At 39.7% G+C, this 23,391-nt stretch overlaps 1 protein-coding gene across 4 annotated transcripts in view; it reads left to right on the top strand.

Moving 5' to 3' along the window:
* Nucleotides 1-252: 252 nt before the first annotated feature.
* Nucleotides 253-23,391, top strand: part of DMXL2 (Dmx like 2) — a 164,890-nt gene continuing 141,751 nt past the window's right edge. For 3 of the 4 annotated variants that reach the window (XM_004755431.3, XM_004755432.3, XM_004755430.3), the window contains exon 1: nt 254-752. In XM_004755431.3, the coding sequence (XP_004755488.1) occupies nt 666-752 (87 nt within the window). In that variant the 5' untranslated portion in view covers nt 254-665. Of the gene's footprint in view, nt 753-23,391 lie in introns of all 4 variants that reach the window. The other variant, XM_004755433.3, reaches the window with a different exon arrangement.

The raw sequence follows: 23,391 nt of genomic DNA, 5'->3' as shown, positions 1-23,391 counted from the left end.
CGTACGACAGAACCCAGGCGTGTCCCCAGAGAAGGACGGCTGCGTGCCCCGCCCCCACTGGCCGCAGCCGGGAGGCTCCGAGGGAACTCCCGCACGTCTGCGCGCGCAATCCCGGGACCAGGGTCCACGCGGCGCGCGCAATTGCCCTGGAAACCACTGCGCGCGCACGCGCAAACGCGGGGCGGGGGAGCGGGACTGAGCTAAGAGCCCAGCCCAACTAAACCCCCCCCTGGAGGAGGGGTTTACCCTCCCACTCTACTGTAGCTCCCTTGAGGGTGGGCGCGCGCACCGCCCTTCTCCCTCGGGCGGAGCGTCCTTTCCGGCACGCTCCCGGCTCACGCGCTACCCCGGCGGGCCCCCCCCCGCCCGCCTCCGCCTCCGCCTCACACGCACCCTTGCGCTCCTCCCGCATTTGTGCGCCGGTGCAGCAGGCAGTGGGAGCATCCGGGCATTTCCGCAGCCGAGCGGCGATCCGGGCGGCGGCAGCGGTCGAGGAGCTCCCATGGCAGGGACAAGGAAGGGGGAAGGCAAGAGCGGGGCAAGGCGTTAAGCCGGAGCCGCCGCGGGGTGGGTCCCGAGGGAGGCGGAGGGAGAAGCGCTCTCGCGGTCAGGCGCGGGGCTCGTCGCTCCTCTCGCGCCGTCCCTTGCCAGCCCGGGCTCCGGAGATGCATCTGCATCAGGTCCTCACCGGGGCTGTCAACCCTGGAGACAACTGCTACTCCGTGGGCAGCGTCGGGGATGTCCCCTTCACGGTGAGCGGCGTCGGGAGCTCTAGGGGGAGAGACCCGGGGCCGAGATCCCCGTCCCGGCCCACGCCTCCCCGGGGAGGCACTGAGGGCCCCACCTGCGCCCCCTTTGCAGCTCAGTTTCGGGGGGCGGGCGTGGGACTGTGAGTCCTGCGGTTGGTGTAGGAAATTACCCTTCAGGGAAAAGGATTAGGATCCACCGCACTGTCCGCCCTCAGCCAACGAGCCCCCGGGGATGACTGGACTAGAAGGTTCCTCTCCTAGGGCGGCCTCGGGTCTGCGGTGGAGGAAGATGGTTGCAATCGCCGAAACCCTGAGTGTCCGTTTCGCACCTGCTCTCGGCGTGGAGGCGAAGACTGGGTCTCGTCTCGGAGCATGGAGGCGATGCTGCACCTGGCTCCCCCTGCCCGCCGCGTTAGGGCAGCGAGGAGCGCTGGAGCCTGTGGCTTTAAACCCGATACGACCCGGCCTTCTTTATCTCCTAATGCAGAATCTTAATTCCAACAAGGAAATAAAAAATTTCATTCTTTGCCCCCGAAAAATCTAAATGGAAGGGTTAGAGTGACAGTGGCCTGGAAAGCTATTTATCACGAGATCAGTTTGGTATCCTTCCTAGGTAATATTTAATCCGTTTGCAAGGTAGGCTGGTTTATTTGTTTTTAAACTAAGGCAATGCAAAAATTTTATAAGTGTTTTTTGTTGTTTCTGTTGTTTGTGCGAGTAAAATGTGTGTAAACGATAATGTGTTAGAACCTTTCAGATCTCGATGAAAAAGACATGTTTTCTGAATGAGCTTGGACGGATCAGTCCTTTTGGAGAATGGATGTTGTTAGTATAGCTAATTCAAACTAAGCCCTAGAGCTTCTTTCTACCCATAGAGAGACTCCCAGGGATCAACCTGAGTTCCTTTTCTGTATTAAATTTATACTGGGTCCTCCTTCGAAGGCACTGTGAGCAATAAAATCTTGATTAAATATACAATGTTATCGATAACTTATACTTGATAAAACTGGAAATAGCATAATGGTATGCTTTTAAGACAAGGAAGACACTTTGATGTCTGCTTTCCAACAACATGTTTTTAAAGCTGCAGAAATAAGAAAAGCTCCAGCAAAACTGCAGAATCATTATGTAGCACAGAGCATTCTGGAACAGAATTTATCATTATGATACATTAAAAATAACCCTATAAGGTTGCCTTTTGGCGATTTTAATTTTTAAATGGATTTCCACTTGGCTTTGTTTCAGTTTAGAGTGAACCTTTAAGGATATAATTTGCCTGACTTATATTGTTACACATGACCCTATCAGTGGTGTCATCTGTGTTTTGCATCCATGTGACCTCAAAATCCATATAGAGTTGAGCTTGGACTTCAAGTGTATAGAGACAGTTTGGGCCATAGAAGAAATTTCTCTTTCCCCAGTTGTGTAGGTGGGGAGGAAGTTTCCTAGCTTGGAAGCGTAGGCTTCCTGCATCAAGATGTCTGGAACCTTAGGTGATGGGGTATTTCCACACTATCATAGTGGCGGTAGTTTTTTGTTTTCATCTAAAGTGGAGCAGTGTCGGTCTCATTGTGGGAATGTTGAATAGAGCTAAACAAGTTTAGGTGCCGTCTGGAAAAGCTAGTGCAAGAACTGTTAGCATTGTGCAGGTGTGGTTATACTGTAGGCCACCCATGACCAGGTCCTTGAAATCATTTTCAAGTCTTTTACCACCTCCCTAATTCAACCTATCACCAAGGGTGATTGACTCTCTGCAGTGTGTATCAGGTTTCTCCCTTCTCCCTTTCTCTCTTTTTCTCTCTCTCTTTCTTTCTTTTGGTTTTATTTATTTGTCAGAGTGAGAGAGCACACTCGAGCACAAGAAGGGGGAGGGGCAGAAGCAGAGGGAGAAGAAGGCTCCCCACTGAGCAAGGACCCCTGATGCAGGACTCCAACCCGGGACCCTGGGATCATGACTTGAATCAAAAGTAGATGCTTAACCTACTGAGCCACCAAGTTGTCCTAGATTTATCCTTTTTCATCATCTTAGTTACCACCTTATTGTAGAACCTAAATTGTATTACTTAACATAAACACTTCTAAACTGGTTTCCCTTATACTCCTCTCTGATCAGTTTATCCTCCACACAGCTGCTGGGATAGTTTTTCTCAAATACCATTTCACCATATCATTCTTGGCTCAGGACTGTTAAGTTGTTCCTAATGGGTGTGTTATGAAGCTTAAACTTGTCAGATGTTCTGCCATCGGGTTGACTTTATATTTGATTATATCTTCTTCTCATCTTAGCCCCTCTGCTATAGACCTACTAATCATCTTACTCGATCCTACATCTTTTTTTTTTTTAATTTTTATTTATTTATTTGACAGACAGAAATCACAAGCAGGCAGAGAGGCAGGCACAGAGAGAGGAGGGGTGGGCTCCCTGCTGAGCAGAGAACCTATTGCAGGGCTCCATCCCAGACCTCGGGATCACAACCCGAGTGAGTCGAAGGCAGAGACTTTAACCCACTGAGCCACCCAGGTGCCCCTCGATCCTACATCTTAAAAGATTTATTGAAGAGAGAGAGAGAGAGAACAAGTGGGGGAAAGGGCAGAGAGAGAGGGAGAGAAGCAAACTCCCCACTGAGTGTGGAGTCAGATGTATTTGGGCTCCATCTCGCAACCCTGAGATCATGATGTGAGCCAAAAGCAAGAGTCTGATGTTTAACCTACTGAGCCACCCAGGTGCCCCATATCCTACATGTTTATGTTGCAACATGAGGATTCTTGCTTTTTATTTTCTCGAATATAACTCAAAATTTACTTGGTTTAGGATTCCTGCCTATGATTCTGATTGTTTTGGCCCTTTGGCATTTACAGACCCTTGTTGCACACCATTTCCTTTTAATATTTTAGTTTTGAGGGCACTGATGCAGTTATAATTTTGCCATGAACTAGAAATGACCTTTTGGACTCAAAGAAGGACAGATTCTCTTAAAAAAAAAAAATGAGAACAAGCTGTATTCAAGTATTCTAGACTCAGCTAACAATTATTTGAATGCCTACAGTAATACAGAAAAAGTAAAAAACCCCACAAAAGTAGAGCTCCTTTACATAGAGTGTGCCATTTGATTTGTATAGCAATCAGATAAAAAACTTTAGTTCTGAGTCAAATGACTGAAAAAGGGACCAGCCAGGACTGGAATGGTGGTCCTGTGACTTCACATCTGGTAGGCTTTTCTCCGTAGTATGTTTTTTTCCTTTCAGAGTGCTTGCTTTGGAGGGTGTGTGCGTGTGTTTGGAAGACATAGATGTGGCCAGTGTAGTAAGAAAGACTGACTGTCTTGCAGCCGGACAGTGGTTTTTAGCTAATGCTATTTTTCATGATAACCTGAGGATCTTTTCAAGATAGGGTAGATCGTTTATTTCAGAGTCTATAATTTTAAGTTTTTTTTAAGAAGGAACTATTTTTTTTTAATGGAAAAGAGTATTTTTTTAAAAAGATTTTATTTATTTATTTGACAGAGATGACAAGTAGGCAGAGAGGCAGGCAGAGAGAGAGAGAGGGGGAAGGCGGCTCACCGCTGAGCAGAGAGCCCGATGTGGGGCTCGATCCCAGAACCCTGGGATCACAACCCGAGCGGAAGGCAAAGGCTTTAACCCACTGAGCCACCCAGGTGCCCCAAGAAGCAACTATTCTTTTTTTTTTTTTTAAAGATTTTATTTATTTATTTATTTGTCATAGAGAGAGAAGTGAAAGCAAGCACAGGCAGACAGAGTGGCAGGCAGAGGCAGAGGGAGGAGCAGGCTCCCTGCCAAGCAAGGAGCCCGATGCGGGACTCGATCCCAGGACGCTGGGATCATGACCTGAGCCAAAGGCAGCCGCTTAACCAACTGAGCCACCCAGGCGTCCCAAGAAGCAACTATTCTTAAAGGAATTTGAAGCGTTTATGATATCGTAATTGAAAAACAGTGTGTTATATATATTCCACTGTGCGTGGTGGGTAGTGGGTGGTGTGATCATCTGGCTTGTGAATGACTGCTTATGTCACCGTCTCCCAGTCGGTGCTGTGTTGTCATGATGGTGCAGTTTGTAGTGGACAGTCCCAGTGGTGTGTATCTATAGTGCTGACATATGCTATGACGGTTTTCATTTCCATTTGGACAGGTGGTGGTTTTTAAAAACAATTGTGATGTTATAAATGTGGTTGTATATATCACCTTTTGATCATTCTGTTCTTTTCAGTGTGTTAGCTAAGTTATGGGGATACTGTTATCCTGTAGATAGATATGATAGATCAGGACCCAGATAGGCCAAGGAGCTGATTTTTTTTTTTTTAACTATGTATGAGCTTTGTTGTACTTCATTTTTTTTTTTTTAAAGATTTATTTATTTGACAGAGAGAGAGATCACAAGCAGGCAGAGAGGCAGGCAGAGAGAGAGACAAGGAAGCAGGCTCCCGGCTGAGCAGAGAGCCCAATGCAGGGCTCGATCCCAGGACCCTGGGATCATGACCTGAGCCAAAGGCAGCGGCTAACCCACTGAGCCACCCAGGCGCCCCTGTTGTACTTCATTTTGCCATTGAGACATTCCCAACTATCTTCTTATCTATAAGTGAATGTTTTAAGGCTTAATGTAACAGATAGTGTAAATTTTCCTTATTTATGTTTTTTATTGCTTCCCTGAAAAATAGTCTTTAGTAATAAAAAATTTTTTGTAAGTATTAAAATATCAATTAAAATAATGATAGTACATTATTAACATTAATTTTTAGTCTTTATTTTTAAGAATTTTCTGTAAGTATTAAAATATCAATTGAAATAATGATAGTACCTTATTAATACAATTAATATAATTAATTTTTTTCACATTTTGACCTTAAGGGGTACAGACCGTATTTTCAGATGTATAAGGGCAGTTGATGTTATTCCAGTGTGATAGGAATTCAGCATGTTTATGAAAGTTTACAAAAATTAGTCATTACCACTCAGTTTATCACCTACTTGTAGAGATTAAAAAATGATGTACATAGCTATGAGGTAAGGCAGATGAAAGAGATCACATATAATTGGGAAGATAAAAGATTTCACGTAAGATTGACAGTTGTAAAGACAGGTATTAGGCCTTTCTGAGTGGCAAGAACAACAAAAGCCAAGGAATAATGTAATATAAAGGATAAATTATTGGGTGACTGTTCCTTCACAAATCAATTAAAAAAAAAACCCACAAGACTTCCTTATTAAATAAGAAAACACTAGCAGAATGCTGAAAAATATAATTTGCAACCCATAACTTTTTAGGAAAATGTGTTCTGGCATTTCCTAACTTTTATTTTTTTTCTTTAGAGCACCACCAGAAGGCTAGTAACGAATGAAAAAACATTCATTTAAAAGTTAGAAGTTACTGTTATATGACCTCTTTTTCTGGAATTTAGATACATTTTAATTGTACTGTGGTATAATCACATTCCGGTCCTAGAATTAGGGCAACATCAAACTTTGAAATGATCAACCTGTTTATACATTTAGCACAGGTTTCTTGAGCACATAGGTGTGTCAGGCTCTGTAAAGATGAACAACAGTGGTAACAACAGAAGAACAAAAACACATAATATTGATCTTAGGGAATTTATTAAAGAAGTATAGGAACCTGGTAATCTCCTTGGAGAGTTGAGACATGTATCTAACCACAGCCTACTGGCTGTGTAGTGTTGCAAGGCACTAATATCCTTTGTGGGAATTCAAGAATAAGAGATCACATTTGGCCAGGAGAACGGGAAGTTGGACAGAAAAATGCTTCTGTGCTTGTCAGTTATCAGTGCACATAACAACTCATACAGCTATTACAGTCTGTGCTGATAGTAAAGGAAAAAGCAATGGTTAAGAATTTAGAATGAAGTTGTTTTCTAAGAGAAGTTGGCTTGTTTGTTCCTGGAAAGTAACTTCTTGTTTATCTAAATCGATATCTTCAGAGTTTGCAGGGTCGCGTTTAGTGCGAGCCTGTAGATAAATATGAGGTTGTGTAAGTTTTTACTTACAGATTGTTAGCCTTCTGCCTTATAGAGGTGAGACTCTTAGAAGCTACCCAGAAACTCTGGTACAAGTCTCAAATAATGCCTCCTTAGAGATGAGAAGTTAGAGACCAACTACTTCTATGACCCTGGATAACTCAAACTTATTATTAAGTTTTTCATCTGTAACACGAGGTTTTTAACTTGGGATCTTTTAAAGTATTTAGACCTTGAAGGAACATTATATGGAGTTCTCTAGAGATTTCCAAGAAGCAACAGGGAGAATGGACTGGAAACATACAGTGATTGTGCTAAAGTAATATAGCTCTGGAGTCTGTTGTATATTGTTCCTCCACTGATAGGTATAGGATTGTTATCTGACTTTACAGTTAGGGAGTTTGACCTCCCTTCTGGCTCAGAGAAGAAGCCATGCAGAGTGTTTATGAAGTTGTGTGTTTTCTTTGGGCCCACGGTTGAGAAGGTGGCATGTATTCTTGATTGTATCTTCAGCATATGGTAGGTGGTAGTTGCCTGGGACCATCACAGTACGGTATGAAGTGGAAGATGGGGTCATTGTGGTTGTGTTGAGGCTTTCCATGCTCTAGATATACTTACTCCTTTGCTTTATGTTCTTAGGATTTGGGATATTTAAAAGACAACTTTAGGAATTAGAATCAGTATCTAACCTTGGGTCTTGGGAAGTTTTTAGAACAAATCGGAGTATGAGTATTTAATTATCAAAAAGAGCACAGGGTGTTGGGTTACAACCGCAATGGCACAGTGGAAAAACAAGTCATGCCTGAGCAATTTAATTTCCTACTATGATAGAAAGCAAAGCAGTATTTAAAAGGGGATAATGATAGAAAATATCTGTAATTCACATTTAATAAGGCTCTCCAGGCTTGTGGGTTATTTTTTAAAACAAGTTTGGAAGCCAAATATTTTAATAGAAATTTTAGGGTTTTCAGTCTTCTTAAATTTGTAGAATCCTTTTATATATTTGCTCTGAAACTGTAATTCATTATGTAACAGGATATAGAACCGGTTATTGAGGAAGCAAGTGCAACTTAGACATAGCTCCTGTTATCCTGGAACTTAATGTATGTATGTGAACCCAATTGCCTGGGCTTTTCTATTCTCAAACTTTTTCATTTCATGATTGCTAAGGGCTTGTTCAGTGCCCCCCCTCTCCTCCCATTCTAAGTACCTGCAGAATAAGATGGTTATCCTATATCCCTCTGGTAGAGAAGTCAGTAGGTACAAAAGTGTCAGTGGATAGAGTGAGACTTCTTTAAATACTACCTGGTAATTTGGGGGAATGATTTGAGACCCATAAATAATATTCTCTTAGATTGTCATTGAAGATGTCCCATTAGGGCTGCCCTCTCTAAAAAGTGAGGCTTCTCAGAAATAGTAACATTTAATTAATTAATTTTTTAAAATAGATTTTATTTATTTGCCAGAGAGAGAGAGAGCGAGCACAGGCAGGTCGAGTGGCAGCAGAGGCAGAGGGAGAAGCAGGCTCCCCACTGAGCAAGGAGCCCAATGTGGGACTCCATCCCAGGACGCTGGGATCATGACCTGGGCCGAAGACAGACGCTTAACCAACTGAGCCACTCAAGCGTCCCTAATTAATTATTTTTTTATTTAAATTAGGCTCCATACCTAACTTGGGGCTTGAACTCAAGACCCCAAGATCAAGAGTTGTGTGCTCTACTGTCTGAGCCAGCCAGGCACCCCTAGTACATTTAATTTAATTTGTGCTAAGTCATTATGTTTTCATCCTGTGATTTTAAGAGAAACCCAGGAAGCTTGAGACTATGTAGGCATTATGGAAGGGGGCGTGGACGGACCCAAAAACACATAGAAGTTTTGGCTTAGATTCAGTTCAAAGATAGACATAGCTTATATGTTAGCTGTAGTTCAAGAACAAAATACTAACATTTTCCTTGGAGTAATGACTTCAGTTTTGTGATATGCTAGCAATTCCTTGTTTTCTCTGGCCTTGACTGCATGTATACTTAACAAGGTTCTAATCAGAGAGAGATACTCAAATTATACTGTACTCTGCTCATTGCATCTTCTTTCATGCCTTTAATGTACATGAATTGTCAGTCTTTCCAGCAAAGGCCATTTTGTCCACTTATACTTGTGGTTTTAAACTGGGAGTGATTTTGCTCCCTAGGGGATATTCGGAGACATATCTGGAGACATTTTTGATTGTTGTGACAGGGTTGTCGGGGGCGGACAGGCATCTACAGCAGAAAGGCTACAGATCCTGATAAATGTCATACAATGCAGAGACAGCCGCCTCCCCCCCATGTCAATACTCTAGAAGTTTTGATACCCTAGTTCCTATCTTTTATTTACTCAAGGGCATTGTGTTAGCAGTTTCTATTTTTCTCTCCCGCTAAATTGCAGAGATAGAGAGGGGGGGAAGCAGGCTGAGCAGAGAGCCCAATGCAGGCCTCAATCCCAGGACCCTGAGATCATGAGCTGAGCTGAAGGCAGAGGCTTAACCCACTGAGCCACCCAGGCACCCTGCTTTTTCTTTCTTAATGAAATACTTTCTTCAACAGCTTTCTTGGATTTCTTCTACTTTTACCTGCTCCCTCTCAGACTGATTCCAGACCTCTATATCTAGTTATGACTTTGTCATCTCCCTCTTGAATATCTAATAGCTATCTCAGAATCCCTATCCTCATAACATTCTCCTTCTCCAGCCTTCCCTAAATCAGTAAATGGCTACTTCTCTTTTTTTTTTCTTTTCAGTTCACTTGGAATCTTTCACTCCTTTCTTTCATTTACACCTCATATCTAATATTGGCAAATTACATTGGCTATACATTCAAGATGCATCCAGAATCTTACAATTTCTTTCTTTCTTTCTTTTTTTAGATTTCATCTGTTTATTTGACAGAGAGCACAAGTAGGCAGAGCAGCTGGCAGAGGGAGAGGAAGAAGCAGGCTGTCCACTGAGCAGGGAGCCCCATGTGGGACTTGATCCCAGGAACCTGGGATCATGACCTGAGCCGAAGGCAGCCACTTAACCCGTTGAGCCACCCAGGTGCCCCAGAATCTGACCATTTCTTATCTGTACCAATACCACCCTGATCCAGGGCACCATCATCTCTAGGATTATGGCAGTAGATTCTTTTTTTTTTTTTTTTAAAGATTTTATTTATTTATTTGACAGAGAGAAATCACAAGTAGATGGAGAGGCAGGCAGAGAGAGAGAGAGAGGGAAGCAGGCTCCCTGCTGAGCAGAGAGCCCGATGCGGGACTCGATCCCAGGACCCTGAGATCATGACCCGAGCCAAAGGCAGCGGCTTAACCCACTGAGCCACCCAGGCGCCCAGGCAGTAGGTTCTTAACAGGTCTTACTGCCTTGTTTGCCTTCAGCCTTACCCTCCTTCAGTTTTTTCTCATTAGTAGTCAGAATGATCCTGTTAAAATATAATCAAATCTTGTTAGTTCCATGTTTAAAACTTTTAAATGGCTTCTTTTTTTCACTCAGAGAAAATACCTGAGTGCCTTAAATACCCTTTAGTTTTATTTCTTTAGCACCTAGAACAAAAATTTATTGGGTGCAACAAGTACCCAATACAATAGTGTATGGAAAGGGCACTTAGTGTAATACAGGACATCTTTATAGTAAACATAGTGACCACTTTTTTTTTTTTGTAAGATTTTTATTTTATTTATTTGACAGAGAGATCACAATTGGGCAGAGAGGCAGGCAGAGAGAAAGGAGGAAGCAGGCTCCCTGCTGAGCAGAGAGCCCGATGCGGGGCTCGATCCCAAGACCCTGAAATCATGACCTTAGCTGAAGGCAGAGGCTTAACCCACTGAGCCATCCAGGTGCCCCCATAGTGACACTTTTTTTTTTTATAACACTTTTTTTTTTTCTAAAAATTTTATTTATTTGACAGAGAGAGCAGGAGCAAGCACAAGCAGGGGGTGCAGCAGAGGGAGTGGGAGAAGAGCCTGATGCTCAATCCCAGGATCCCAGGATCATGACCCGAACAGAAAGCAGGTACTTAACTGACAGAGTCACCCAGGCACCCTTATAATACTGTTTTTTATAGTATCTTTTGATATAGCTCGATGGCATTTTATAGAATGGGAGCAGGGAGAGCTGATACTTACCATCCAGGTACAAAGCTTTGCTGGTCTGCTTTGTTTGCTTATTTATTTATTTATTTCAAAATATTTTATTGATTTATTTGTCAGAGTGAGCATACAAGCAGGGGGAGAAGCAGGCAGAGGGAGAAGCAGGCTCCCTACTAAGCAAGGAACCTGATGGCAGACTCCATCCCAGGACCCTTAGATCATGATCTGAGCTGGAGGCAGACACTTAACTGACTGAGCCACACAGGTGTCTCTGGTCTGGTTTAATCTAAGGATGTATATTATTTATTGAAAGAATTGACAGTGCCCATCAAGCAGTTCTCCCCTTTTCCTTAATTATGCTTTTAAAAGACCTCATTAGGGACGCCTGGCTGGCTCAGTTGGTTAAGCGGCTGCCTTCGGCTCAGGTCATGATCCCAGTGTCCTGGGATCGAGTCCCACATCAGGCTCCTTGCTTGGCAGGGAACCTGCTTCTCCCTCTGCCTCTAGCCTGCTACTCTGTCTGCCTGTGCTTGCGCTCTGTATCTCTCTCTCTCTCTCTAACAAATAAATAAAAATCTTAAAAAAATAAAATAAAAGACCTCATTACATAAAAAAATTGGAAATTAGCCTAATCCTTGGAGTGTGTTGATTCTGCATTTTAAGAGTTACATGTTTTAAAAATCAGTTGAGCTAGGCCTGGAGTTGAAGACTGGGGAGCCTGCAAAGACATTGTAGAGGTGGCTGCCCTACTTGGTGGTGCTAAACTCAGCCAAAGGAGTATTGGGGAGAAGCAAGATTCTCTTTAGAAAGTCAATTGGATAATATTCCAATATGTAGACAAATGGAGCATTCAAATATGGGTATCATAATTTTATGCTGGAAAAATTTTTATAAAATTTAGATAAAAATCAAAAGCCCAATTTGGCCATTAAAAACAAAACAAACGAAAACCATAAAAGAACACAATTTTTTGTTTTAAAAAATCATTAATGTAATAATTGTATTATAAAGAACTCATAATTCAAAGTTGAAATAATAGAAAATAAAAAGGAAAGTAAGGGAAGTTTCCATTCCCCAATAGATTAGCATAACTTCATGGTTATCCTTTACGCACAAAATATTTGAGGACATAGGCATTGTGCCTACCCTCTAAGGTCAACCAGTTAACATAAATGTGCACTGCTATACAGGAGGAGTTGGTGTATGTTATTTTAAGATACAGACTAGTTAAACTGGGGGTCATTTACCAAAGTGCTGACTTTGGTTATAGAGAAACTGAGCTGTAGCCCTGCTTTCTGGCAGTATTTAATAGTGTCAGTTTTATGTGGTTGGTATATAGAAAAAAAAAACCATTTTTTTCTTTCTGAAATGGTGGTATTACTGTCAATCTTGTTTGTTAAATTGGCACATGAAATATTTCACAGTTTGATGTAGTACAAGAATTTTAGATCTGGGAATTAAAGGATTTAATCAAAGACACAGCTAGATCTAAGACAGAATTAACATTGGAACCCATGCTCATTCATATGGCCTTGTAGATTATTTGAACAATACAGGAGAAAGATAAAATCATTTGTAATGGTATAATCCATAGATAACCCCTCCTAACATTTTGGTAAATTAGACCTAGACCTCATGGGAGTATGTTTATCTGTCCTTTTTTTCCAGAATAAGTTTTAGATCGTTATTTTTCCAAGGATTTATTCCTTGTGTAGATTTTCAAATTTTTTGTATAAAATTGTTTGCAGCAACCTCTTAACTATCTTTTTAATTTTTTAAGGTCTCCAGCATCTGGTATATTGCTTCTGTTCTTCTTACTGCCATTTATTATTTGTGCCTTCTCTTCTTCTTTAACGGAAATTTATTCACTTTTAAAATTTATTTTTTTAAAATAAACTACTTCTACATTTACTAGTTTTATTACATATTTATTATCTATTTCATTAATTCTTATTTTAAATTATTTCCTTCTTTCTACATTATTTGGATTTATTTTGCTATTTTCTCCCTAACTTATTGAGATAAATGTTTAGCTCATTTCAGTCTTTCTTTCTAATACATGCATTTAAGAATGTAAATTTCATATTCTTAAGACTTACTGTATTTGCTTATCACAAAGCTATTTTTTTAAGGATTTTATTTATTTGAGAGAGCGAGAGTGCGAGAGAGAGAGACACACACACACACATACACACACACACACAAAGGAGCATGAGCTGGGGGAAGGGCAGAGAGAGGAAGGAGGCTGTTCTCCATTGAGTGGGGAGCCCAATGTGGGGTTTGATCCTGGGACCCTGAGAGATCATGACCTGAGCTGAAGGCAGATGCTAAATGAACTGAGCCACTGAGATGCCCCAAATATTTTTTTTTCATTCCATTTTTCCCCTGTAAAATTTTTCCTGAAGTTATATACTCTGCTTTTACCTTAGAAATTACAGTAACATTCTTAAGTTACCACTTAACTTGCCAAAGTTGGCTGAGGCTTTATAGTCCTTTAAACAATACAAGCACTCTTTGTATTGTTTTTTACTTTCTTCCTGCTTATAATCTGTCCTTCTGTGATAAGTCTATTCATGTTTATAAATTCTTAAGATTTTATTATTATTCGATATGTTCACTAGTTATTTATATTTACCTATGTATTTATGTATTTATTATTACCTTACTCTACATTCCTTCCTGCATCTTTCACGTTCCATTTGGAATCATTTTCTTTCTTCCTGGAGAAACTTTAGAATTTCCTTTGGTGTGGATCTATTGGTGTTGTAATGTCTTTTTTTTTTTGAATGAAAATGTCTCTTTGTTCTTGAGAGATACTTTTGCTAGGTAGAGTATGACAGTATTTTTGCCACCTTAAAGTTGGCCTCTTACTGTTTCTGTTGAGAAGTCAGTTACCAGCCTGCTACTTCTTTAAAAGTTGTATTTTTTTCTCTAGCAGTTTTTAAGATTTTTTTCTTCGTTTTTCTGAAGTTTTACTATGTTGTGTCTAGTTGTGCGTATGTATTTTTTCAATCATGTTTGGGGCTTTTGAGATTTTTCAATCTGTGAATTGATGTATTTTATCAAATATGAAAAAATTTCAGCTGATATTGCCTCAAAAATCACCTCTACCCCATTGACCTTACGAGACTAAACATATTGGACCTTATCACTTTATTTTTGTACCTAATATCTTTTCCTCTGTATTTTCTTTTTATCCTTCTCTGCAGCACTCTGTATAGTTTCTTCTAATCCATTTGCTAATCCTATTTTAGTCATGTCTAATTTGCTTTATTGCACTTACTGTACTGACTAGTACTAGGTTTTGTTTGTTTTTGTAGATGCCCTTTATAAGATTGAGCAAGTTTTCTTCTATTTGTTTTTTTGCCAAGAAAAAAATTTTTTTTTATCATGGAGGGGTCTTGAATATTGTCAGATGTTTTTTCTTCATTGATTCATATGGTCACATGGTTTTTCTTCTTAAACTGTTAATGTGGTGGATTACATTGATTGACTTTTGCAAAATGAATTAGCTTTGTATTACTGGTATATTATCCTTTTTATGTATGGTTAGATTCAATTTGCTAGTATTTTATTGAGGTTTTTTACATTATGTTTATTACGGATGTTGATCTATAGTGTTTTTTTTTTTTTTTTTTTTTTTTAAGATTCTATTTATTTGAGAGAAGGAGAGCGAACGCTCAAGTGGGAAGCAGAGGGAGAAGGAGTAGTGGGCTCTGATGAGCAGGGATTCTGATGCAGGGATCGATCGATTCCAGGACCCCAAGATCATGACCTGAGCTGAAGGCAGACACTCAACCCACTGAGCCAGGCGCCCTTATAGTTTTTTTTCTTTACATTGTTTTTTGTTTGTTTTTTTTGGTATCATTGTAATACTTTTTTAAAAAAAATTTTATAAAATGAGTTTAGAGGTATTCCTTTTCTATTTTCTGTCAGAGGTCATGTAGATTTCATGTCATTTATTCTTTAAATGTTAGGAGAATTTTCCAGTGAAACATCTGGGCTTGGAGTTTTCTTTTTAGGAGGTTTGGAACGACACATTTGATTTAATAGTTAAAGGACTTTTCAGGTAATATATTTCATCTTAGGTGTGGTTTTATAGTTTCTGGTTCTAGGGGAATTAGTCTTTTTCATCCATTCCTTTGTTGTATTTATGTGTGTAAAATTGCATATAGCATTTATGTATTTTCTTTTTAATGTCTGAGAGACTCATATCGATAATTTGTTTCTTTTCTCTTTCTTTGTCCTTCTAGAGATTTATGTTTTATTATTCTTTTTCAAATAATCAGAGTTTGATTTCATTCATATTTTCTATGATTTTTCTATTGTCAATTTCATTGATTTCTGCTCTTTATTATTTCCTGCCTTCTGCATGCTTTGAATTTGTTTTGCTTTCCTTTTCTGATTGATTAGGATGGAAGCTTAGATTACTGATTTGAGAGTGTTGACCTGTATCTCTTTGAACATTTTTATTTTGGCCACTTTCATGTTTTTGTCTGATAATGTCAACATAAGGGTCTGTTGATTGCTTTTTTCCATTGTGAGTTGGGGGATTTTTGTTTGTTTGTTTTTAGAGAGTGTATGAGTGTAGTGGGGGACTGAGGGAGAGGGAGAGAGAGAATGTTAAGCAGGCTGAATGCCCATCGTGGAGCCGGATGCAGGGCTTGACCTCACAACGCTGAGATCATGACCTGAGCCGAAATCAAGAGTTGGATGCTTAACTGACTGAGCTACCCAGGTGTTCGAGATATTCTTAGTTCTTTGTATTGCTGAATAATTTTGGATTGTAACCTGGACTTTTAAAAGAATTATGTTATGAAACGTTGGATCTTGTGTAAATCCTATTGAGAATATTGATATTTTTTGTTTTAGCAGGCAATCTGCCTGTTTGGATCCAGGTGGAAAATTCTGACCAGCCTTCTGTGTGTTTCAATGTCAGTTCCATTTTTAAAGCCTTTGCAGTCCTAGTTAAATATACCGAGTGTATGTTCCACCTAGTGGCCAGTAAAGGACCTGGTCAGTGGCCTCTCCTGTAGTTCAGTTCTTCAGGTTTTTGTCTTTTGTTTACAAGGTATGATCCATGCATTTGTTGCCTGGGAATGAGCCCAGGAGTTTATAAACAAAGTTTATAGGCTCATTCTTCTGAGCTCTTCCCTTTCTGTGATTTCCCTGGTACTTTCTGGTTTCTGGGGCTCCCCTTTTTGGTTTCTTTGTTGCAAAGTTGAGACTCTATAGTTATTCTGCACTGTACTTCCTGGGAATGTACCTGTGTTCAGTGCCAAATAGCATTAGGACAGGGAAAGAAGAAAAACAGTGGGGGTTCACTTCACTCTCTTGAAATCATAGCTTCTCGTATGGGAGCTGTGGGATTGCTTGCGGACTGGGATGTGAAAAAATGGAGAAAGGAAAAATGAAGGATAAATAGGGAATTCTCCATCCCTCTCTTTGAAAACTAAGTCTCTTACCCTACTTCTTCAGCCGAAAGTAAATGGTTCTTTTGGAGTTCTCTTTTTTTGCTTCTTGGTTTCATCCTAACTTTAGTTAAACTGTTCTGGTACAGTGGACTTCAAATTTTGGTATTTTTTCTTTTTAAGTTATTTATTTATTTATTTGACAGATAGAGATCACAAGTAGGTAGAGAGGCAGGCAGAGAGAGAGAGAGAGAGGAGGAAGCAGGCTCCCGGCTGAGCAAGAGCCCGATCGGGGTCGATCCCAGGACCCTGGGATCAGGACCTGAGACGAAGGCAGAGGCTTTAACCCACTGAGCCACCCAGGCGCCCCTTGATATTTTTTCCTAATTCACCTGCTGTCATTTACTTTTCAGAGTTCTCAAAGGGTAGTTTCATGCATTCTGTTCATGTTTTCTGGGTGCATTCAGTGGGAGAGACGTAATTTATTGTGTTTCTTACTTTGAACTTGAACTATGAATACCACTTTTCATACCATTAAAAAATATCAGGGACCTAGCAATAAGTATAATGAAACAGGTAGAAGACTTTTGTGGTCAAATTAATAAAACTTCAGGGGCACCTGCAAATATTTTCTTCTGTTTAGCAGGTTGTCTTTTGTTTTGTTGATGGTTTCCTTTGCTGTGCAAAAGTTTATTTTTATGTGGTCCCAATAGTTTTTGTTTTTGTTTCCTTTGCCTTAGAAGACACATCTAAAAAAATGTTGCTAAGGTGAATGTCAAGGAAATTATGCTTATCTTTTCTAGGTGTTTAATGGTTTCAAGTCTCACATTTAGGTCTTTAATCTATTTTTTCTTTTCTTTTTTTTTTTAAAGATTTTATTTATTTTTTTGACAGACAGAGATCACAAGTAGGCAGAGAGGCAGGCAGAGAGAGAGGAGGAAGCATGCTCCCTGCCGAGCAGAGAGCCTGATGCGGGGCTCGATCCCAGGACCTTGAGATCATGACCTGAGCCGAAGGCAGAGGCTTTAACCCACTGAGCCACCCAGGCGCCCCTAATCTATTTTTTTCCTCAAGGATTTTGTTCATTATTTGAGGAAGCATGAGTGGTGGGGGGAGAGGGAGAAGCAGACTCCCCACTGAGCAGGTAGCCTGATGTGGGACTCAATCTCAGAACCCTGGGATTATGACCTCAGCTGAAGGTAGAAATTTAACTGACTGAATCACCCAGGTGTCCTGTTCTTTAATCTATTTTGATTTTGGTTTTTTAAAAATAATGTAGTGGTCCAATTTCATTATTTTTTTAAAAAATAAAGATTTTTTTATTAGAGGGAGAGTCTGGGGAGGGTCAGGGGTAGAGGGAGAGAGATATAGTATTTTAAGCAGATTCCATGTTGAGCATGGGACCCGATGCAGGGCTTGATCCCATGATTCTGAGATCATGACCTGAGTTGAAACAAAGAGTCAGATGCCTCAATGACTGCACCACCCAGGTGCTCCCAGTTTCATTCTTTTGCATGTAGCTGTCCCATTTTCTCAACACCATTTGTTGAAGAGACTGTCTTCCCCACTGTACATTACTGCTTCCTTTATCATAGATTAACTGACCATATAAGCATGGGTCTATTTCTGGGCTCCCTATTCTGTTCCATTGATATTTGTGTCTGTTTTTGTGTCAGTACCATATTGTTTTGATTACTACATCTTTATAGTACATCTTGAAATCTGGGATTCTGATACCTCCATCTTTCTTCTTTTCAGGATTGTTTTGGCTATTCTGGTCTTTTGTGTTCTGTACATGTTTTAGGATTATTCTAGTTCTATGAAAAATGTTGGTATTTTGATAGGGAGTTCCTTGAATCTATAGATTGCTTTGTGTAGTATGGACATTTTAACAATATTAATTCTTCCAATCCATGAGAATGGAGTATCCTTCTATTTGTGTTGTGTCCAGTTCTTTCATCAGTGTTTTGTAGTTTCCTGAGTACAGGTCTTTCATCTTGTGTAAGTTTGTTTCTAGATATTTTATTGTCTTTGGTACAGTTGTAAATGGGATTGTTTTCTTATTTTCTCTTTCTGCTACTTTGTTATTAGTGTATAGAAACAGAACAGATATCTGGGTATTTATTTTGTATTCCTTAACTTCACTGAGTTTATTTACTATTTCTAATAGTTTTTTGGTGGAGTCTTTAGGGTTTGTTATGTAAGTTATCATGTCATCTGCAAATAGTGACAGTTTAACTTCTTCTTCTCCAATATGGTTACCTTTTATTTCTTTTTCTTGTCTAATTACTGTGGCCAGAGCTTCCATACTGGTTGGATAAAAATGGCAACAGTAGATACCCTTGACTTGTTTCTGATCGTAGAGGAAAAGCTTTCAAGTTTTTACCATTGAGTATGAGTTAGTTGTGAGTTTTTCCTATATACACTCAACACCAAAGAAAATATGATTAAAAAATGGACAGAGGACCTGAATATATATTTTTCCAAAGAATACATACACATGGCCAAAAAACACATGAAAAATGATTAGCATCATTAATCATAAGGGAAACAGAAGTCTAGACCTCAATAAGGTATCATACCTGCCAGAATAGCTAAAATCAAAAAGAGAAGAAATAACAAGTGTTGGCAAAGATGTGGAGAAAAAGGAGTCCTCGTGCATTTTGGTAGGAATGTGAATTGGTACTGTCATTGTGGAAAACAGTAAGGATGTTCCTCAAAAAAGTTGAAAATAGAGCTATCCTAGATACAAAGATAGTGATTTGAAGGGGCACCTGCACCCCATTACTTTTAGCAGCAATGTCCACAATAGCCAAACTGTGGGAAGAGCCCAGATGTCCATGAACAGATGAATGGATAAAGAAGATGTGATGTGTACACACACACACACACACACAGTGGAACATTATGCAGCCATAAAAATGAAATATTGCTATTTGCAATGATGTGTACAGAACTAGAGGGTATTATGCTAAGAAAAATAAGTCAATAAGAGGAAGTCAATTACCACATGATCTCACTAAATGTGGAATTTAAGAAACAAAAGAGAAGATCATAGGGGAATAGAGGAAAAAATTAAACAAGACAAAACCAGAGAGGGAGACAAACCATAAAGAGACTCTCAATCTTAGGAAACAAACTGAGGGTTGCTGGAGAGGAAGGGGGTAAAGGGATAGGGTAACTGGGTAATGGACATTAAGGAGGGCACATGATATAATGAGCACTGGGTATTACATAAGACGATTAATCAGAGGCCTGTACCTCTGAAGCCAATAATTCATTATATGTTAATTGAGTTTAAATAAAAAATGTTCAAAAACAAACTTAAAAACAGAATTACCATATGATCTAGTAATTCTGCTGCTAGGTATTTACCCAAAGAAAATGAGAACACTCATTTGGAAAGATACATGGACTTGTATGTTTACTGCAGCATTATTTAGAATTGTCAAGATACGGAAGCAACCCAAGTGTCTGTGAATAGATGAATGGATAAAGAAGGTGTGAGCAGAGTAGATTGAGCTTCATTTTTTAAGGGCCTTGGGATTTTCATAATGGTCAATGAGCATTGGCTTCACCTGAAAGTCACCAGCTGCATTAGCCCCTAGCAAGAGAGTCAGCCTGTCCTTTGAAGCCTTGAAGCTGGAGATTGACTTTTCTCTAGCTATGAAAGTCCTAAATAGCATCTTCCAACATAAGGAGCCATCTTCATTAATGATGGTTGCTCGATTTTCTGGATGACTTGATGCTGCTTCCACATCAGCACTTGCTGCTTTGCCTTGGACTTTTATGTCATGGAGATGGCTTCTTTCCTTAAATTTCATGACCTAGCCTCTTCGAGCTCTGCACTTATTTCTGCAGCTTCCTTGCCTCTCTCAGCCTTAGTAGAATTAAAGATAGTCAGGGCTTTGCCCTGGATTAGGCTTTGGTTCAAGGGAATGTTTTGGCTTTTTTGATCTTCTATCTAGACCACTAAAACTTTCTCCATACCAGCATATCACTTCCTTATCATTCATGTGTTCACTAGAGTAACACTTGTCATTTCCTTCAAGAACTTTTTTGCATCCACAACTTGGCTAGCTGTTTGACACTGCCTTTTGGCCTATCTTGGCTCTAGACATACCTTCCTCACTAAGCTTAATCATTTCTAGCTTTTGATTTAAAGTGAGAGATGCGCAACTCTTTCTTCCATTTGGACACTTGGAGGTCATCACTGGGTTATTCATTAGCCTCATTGTAATATTGTGTCTCAGGGAACAGGGAGGCCCAAGGAGAGGGAGACAGGCGGGGGAATGGCTGCTCAGTGGAGCAGTCAACACATACATTTATTAAGTTTGCTGTCTTATATGGACTTGGTTATTGCACTCCAGAAAAATTACAATAATATTAAAGATCACTGATCACAGGTCCCATGCCAAATATAATAATAATGAAAAAGCTTGAAATACTGTGGGAATTGCCAAATATGACACAGCCGTAAGTGAGCACATGCTCTTGGAAAAATGGCATCAATAGATTTGCTTGATGCAGGGCTGCCACAAACCTTCAGTTTGTAAAAAACAGTTTCTGTGAAATGTAGTAAAGCAAAAAGCACAATAAAAGGATGTATGCTGGCATATTCTAGGTCCTGGAGGATCATAGGTGACTGCTTTAAGTAACTGTATCTCTTTTATATATATCCTGTTTTGCTAGCTTTCCCAACTAAGATCCTCATTGCATTCCCTACTCTAATTTCCTAATCATAGCCAATTCCACATTTTCTTTGAAGTCCTGCTCTGCATATTTCCAATCTTTGTACCAGTTTTGGTTCTAGTTAAGGCAAGGGGCAGACGAACTGAAGTAAAAGCAAGATTTATGTCAATGAGCCATCAAGAAGGAGGAGCAACTGGGCTTCAGGGTGATGAGACTAAAAAGCTGGTAGAATCAAGACTGCCTTCTCTTAGAGGTTTTATATACTTATTTTTTCATGAGTTCTGTCTTTGAATATCTGATCCATTCACTTCTTAAACTGTTGGTTTCAGTTTCAAGTTGCTGATTTATCCCTGAACATTTATGACTTTTCAGCTTAACTTTTCATGTTAATTCTGGGTCTTTTGTTTTAAATTTTTCAGAGAAGGGGCGCCTGGGTGGCTCAGTGGGTTAAGCCGCTGCCTTCGGCTCAGGTCATGATCTCAGGGTCCTGGGATCAAGTCCCGCATCGGGCTCTCTGCTCTGCAGAGAGCCTGCTTCCTTCTCTCTCTCTCTCTGCCTGCCTCTCAGTGTACTTGTAATTTCTCTCTGTCAAATAAATAAATAAAATCTTTAAAAAAATAAAAATAAAAAAATAATTTTGTCAGAGAAGACTTTGCTTGACCTAAGCCATCTCCTTCAGTTGGCTGATAGCCACTGTTCCTTACTTTGGACCATCCTCACATCCTGTCAGCTGTGAGTAAGGAAAGGAGTTACAACATAAAGAACATTTAGCTGGGGCTCTATGCAGAATAGTGTACACTGGATTATTTTCTCTTTTCATCAGGACTGCAAGTTTATGCACAGAATTACAGCTTAAAAATTGCAAGGGGCCTCAGAAGCGATCTAGTCACAATCTTTCATTTGACTGGTGAAGGAAATATCTATAGAGATTGTCATAGTCAGTATTAGCACCTCTATATTCTCAGGAATATATTCTTTCCATCATATTGACAGTACTGAGAGTTTAATTATAATTTAATAGTTTAATCATATCATTTGGGAAATATTTTTTAGAACACTGTCAGGGCCATCTCCCTCAAAATATCAATACTAAGGTTAAATGAATGGAAATTTCCAGTAGTTACAAAATAAGTGGGAGTTGCCAAATATTAGATATTAATATTGTACATATTATTTAATGTACTAATAACTTTAAAATTCCTTTTCTGGGGCGCCAGGGTGGCTCAGTGGGTTGAAGCCTCTGCCTTCGGCTCCGGTTATGATCCCAGGGTCCTGGGATCAAGCCCCGCATCGGGCTGTCTGCTCAGCGGGGAGCCTGCTTCCTCCTCTCTCTCTCTCTGCCTGCCTCTCAGCCTACTTGTGATCTCTATCTGTCAAATAAAAAAAAAAAAATTCCTTTTCTGTTGAAACAGTGCAGAAAGGTAGTTTTATTAAGGCATGGGGGCAGAACCTGTGGGCTGAAAGAGCTGCCAACTTTAAAATTCTTTAAATGTAAAATGTATTAACAAATTAAGGAACAAAATATAGAGTTATTTATTTTCTGAATTTCCTATAATTTAATGTAAAAATTTTATTTCCTTAAAAGTAGCCATTTAAAAAGTAGTCTTTTACTTCTTTATTCTTTTTTTTTTTTTTTTTTAAGATTTTATTTATTTATTTGTCATAGTGAGAGAAGCGAAAGCAAGCACAGGCAGACAGAGTGGCAGGCAGAGGCAGAGGGAGAAGCAGGCTCCCTGCCAAGCAAGGAGCCCGATGTGGGACTTGATCCCAGGACACTAGGATCATGACCTGAGCTGAAGGCAGTCGCTTAACCAACTGAGCCACCCAGGCGTCCCACTTCTTTATTCTTTATGAAGCAAATTGCTACATATCCGAAGGTTTAGAGAACAAATCTGAAGCTGAAAGGTGGCTCTAGGCTTTTATACATGTTGTCCTGTCCAAGGGACTTTTACCAATACCGCTGTGATTTCCCTTAGAAATTTTTGGTAAGTGATACTTTGAATGGTCTGTTCTTAGCACTGACATATTTAGAAGAGATAATTTTTGATTTCTACCTCCAGACCTACTTTTTGGTGAAAATGCATGCAAGCTGGAGATAGACCTGATTTTGTAATAGAGGAGAGTAATTAATTATTGCATATTTCTCTTTACAAGATCTTACTTGCTTTTCAGATTATTTACTAGCATCAGTGAATTTTTAAAAACCCCTGTTTTTTTTCTTTGTTCAGGTTTATAGAAATAAGCTAAGTTTGTACTGCAGGTGTCTGTTCCTCTTTAGCTTCATATTTAGAGGTTTGTTATATAGTTCCATCTATTTTGTCAGTAAATTATCAAAATTGGCTACTTCCTGACTAATACTTAAGATTGTTCTTTTTTAAATTTAAAGTTTTAATTAAAGTTTTATTTTCGGATCTGTTGCTTCTTTGGGTTGTTAGG

Source organism: Mustela putorius, unplaced genomic scaffold (genome assembly GCF_011764305.1).
Source record: "Mustela putorius furo isolate JIRA1106 unplaced genomic scaffold, ASM1176430v1.1 tig00003898_pilon_pilon_pilon, whole genome shotgun sequence".
In the NCBI taxonomy this organism is placed as follows: Eukaryota; Metazoa; Chordata; class Mammalia; order Carnivora; family Mustelidae; genus Mustela; species Mustela putorius.
Note: the sequence above shows the minus strand (reverse complement) of the source record. Positions and strands in the feature narration are given on the sequence as shown.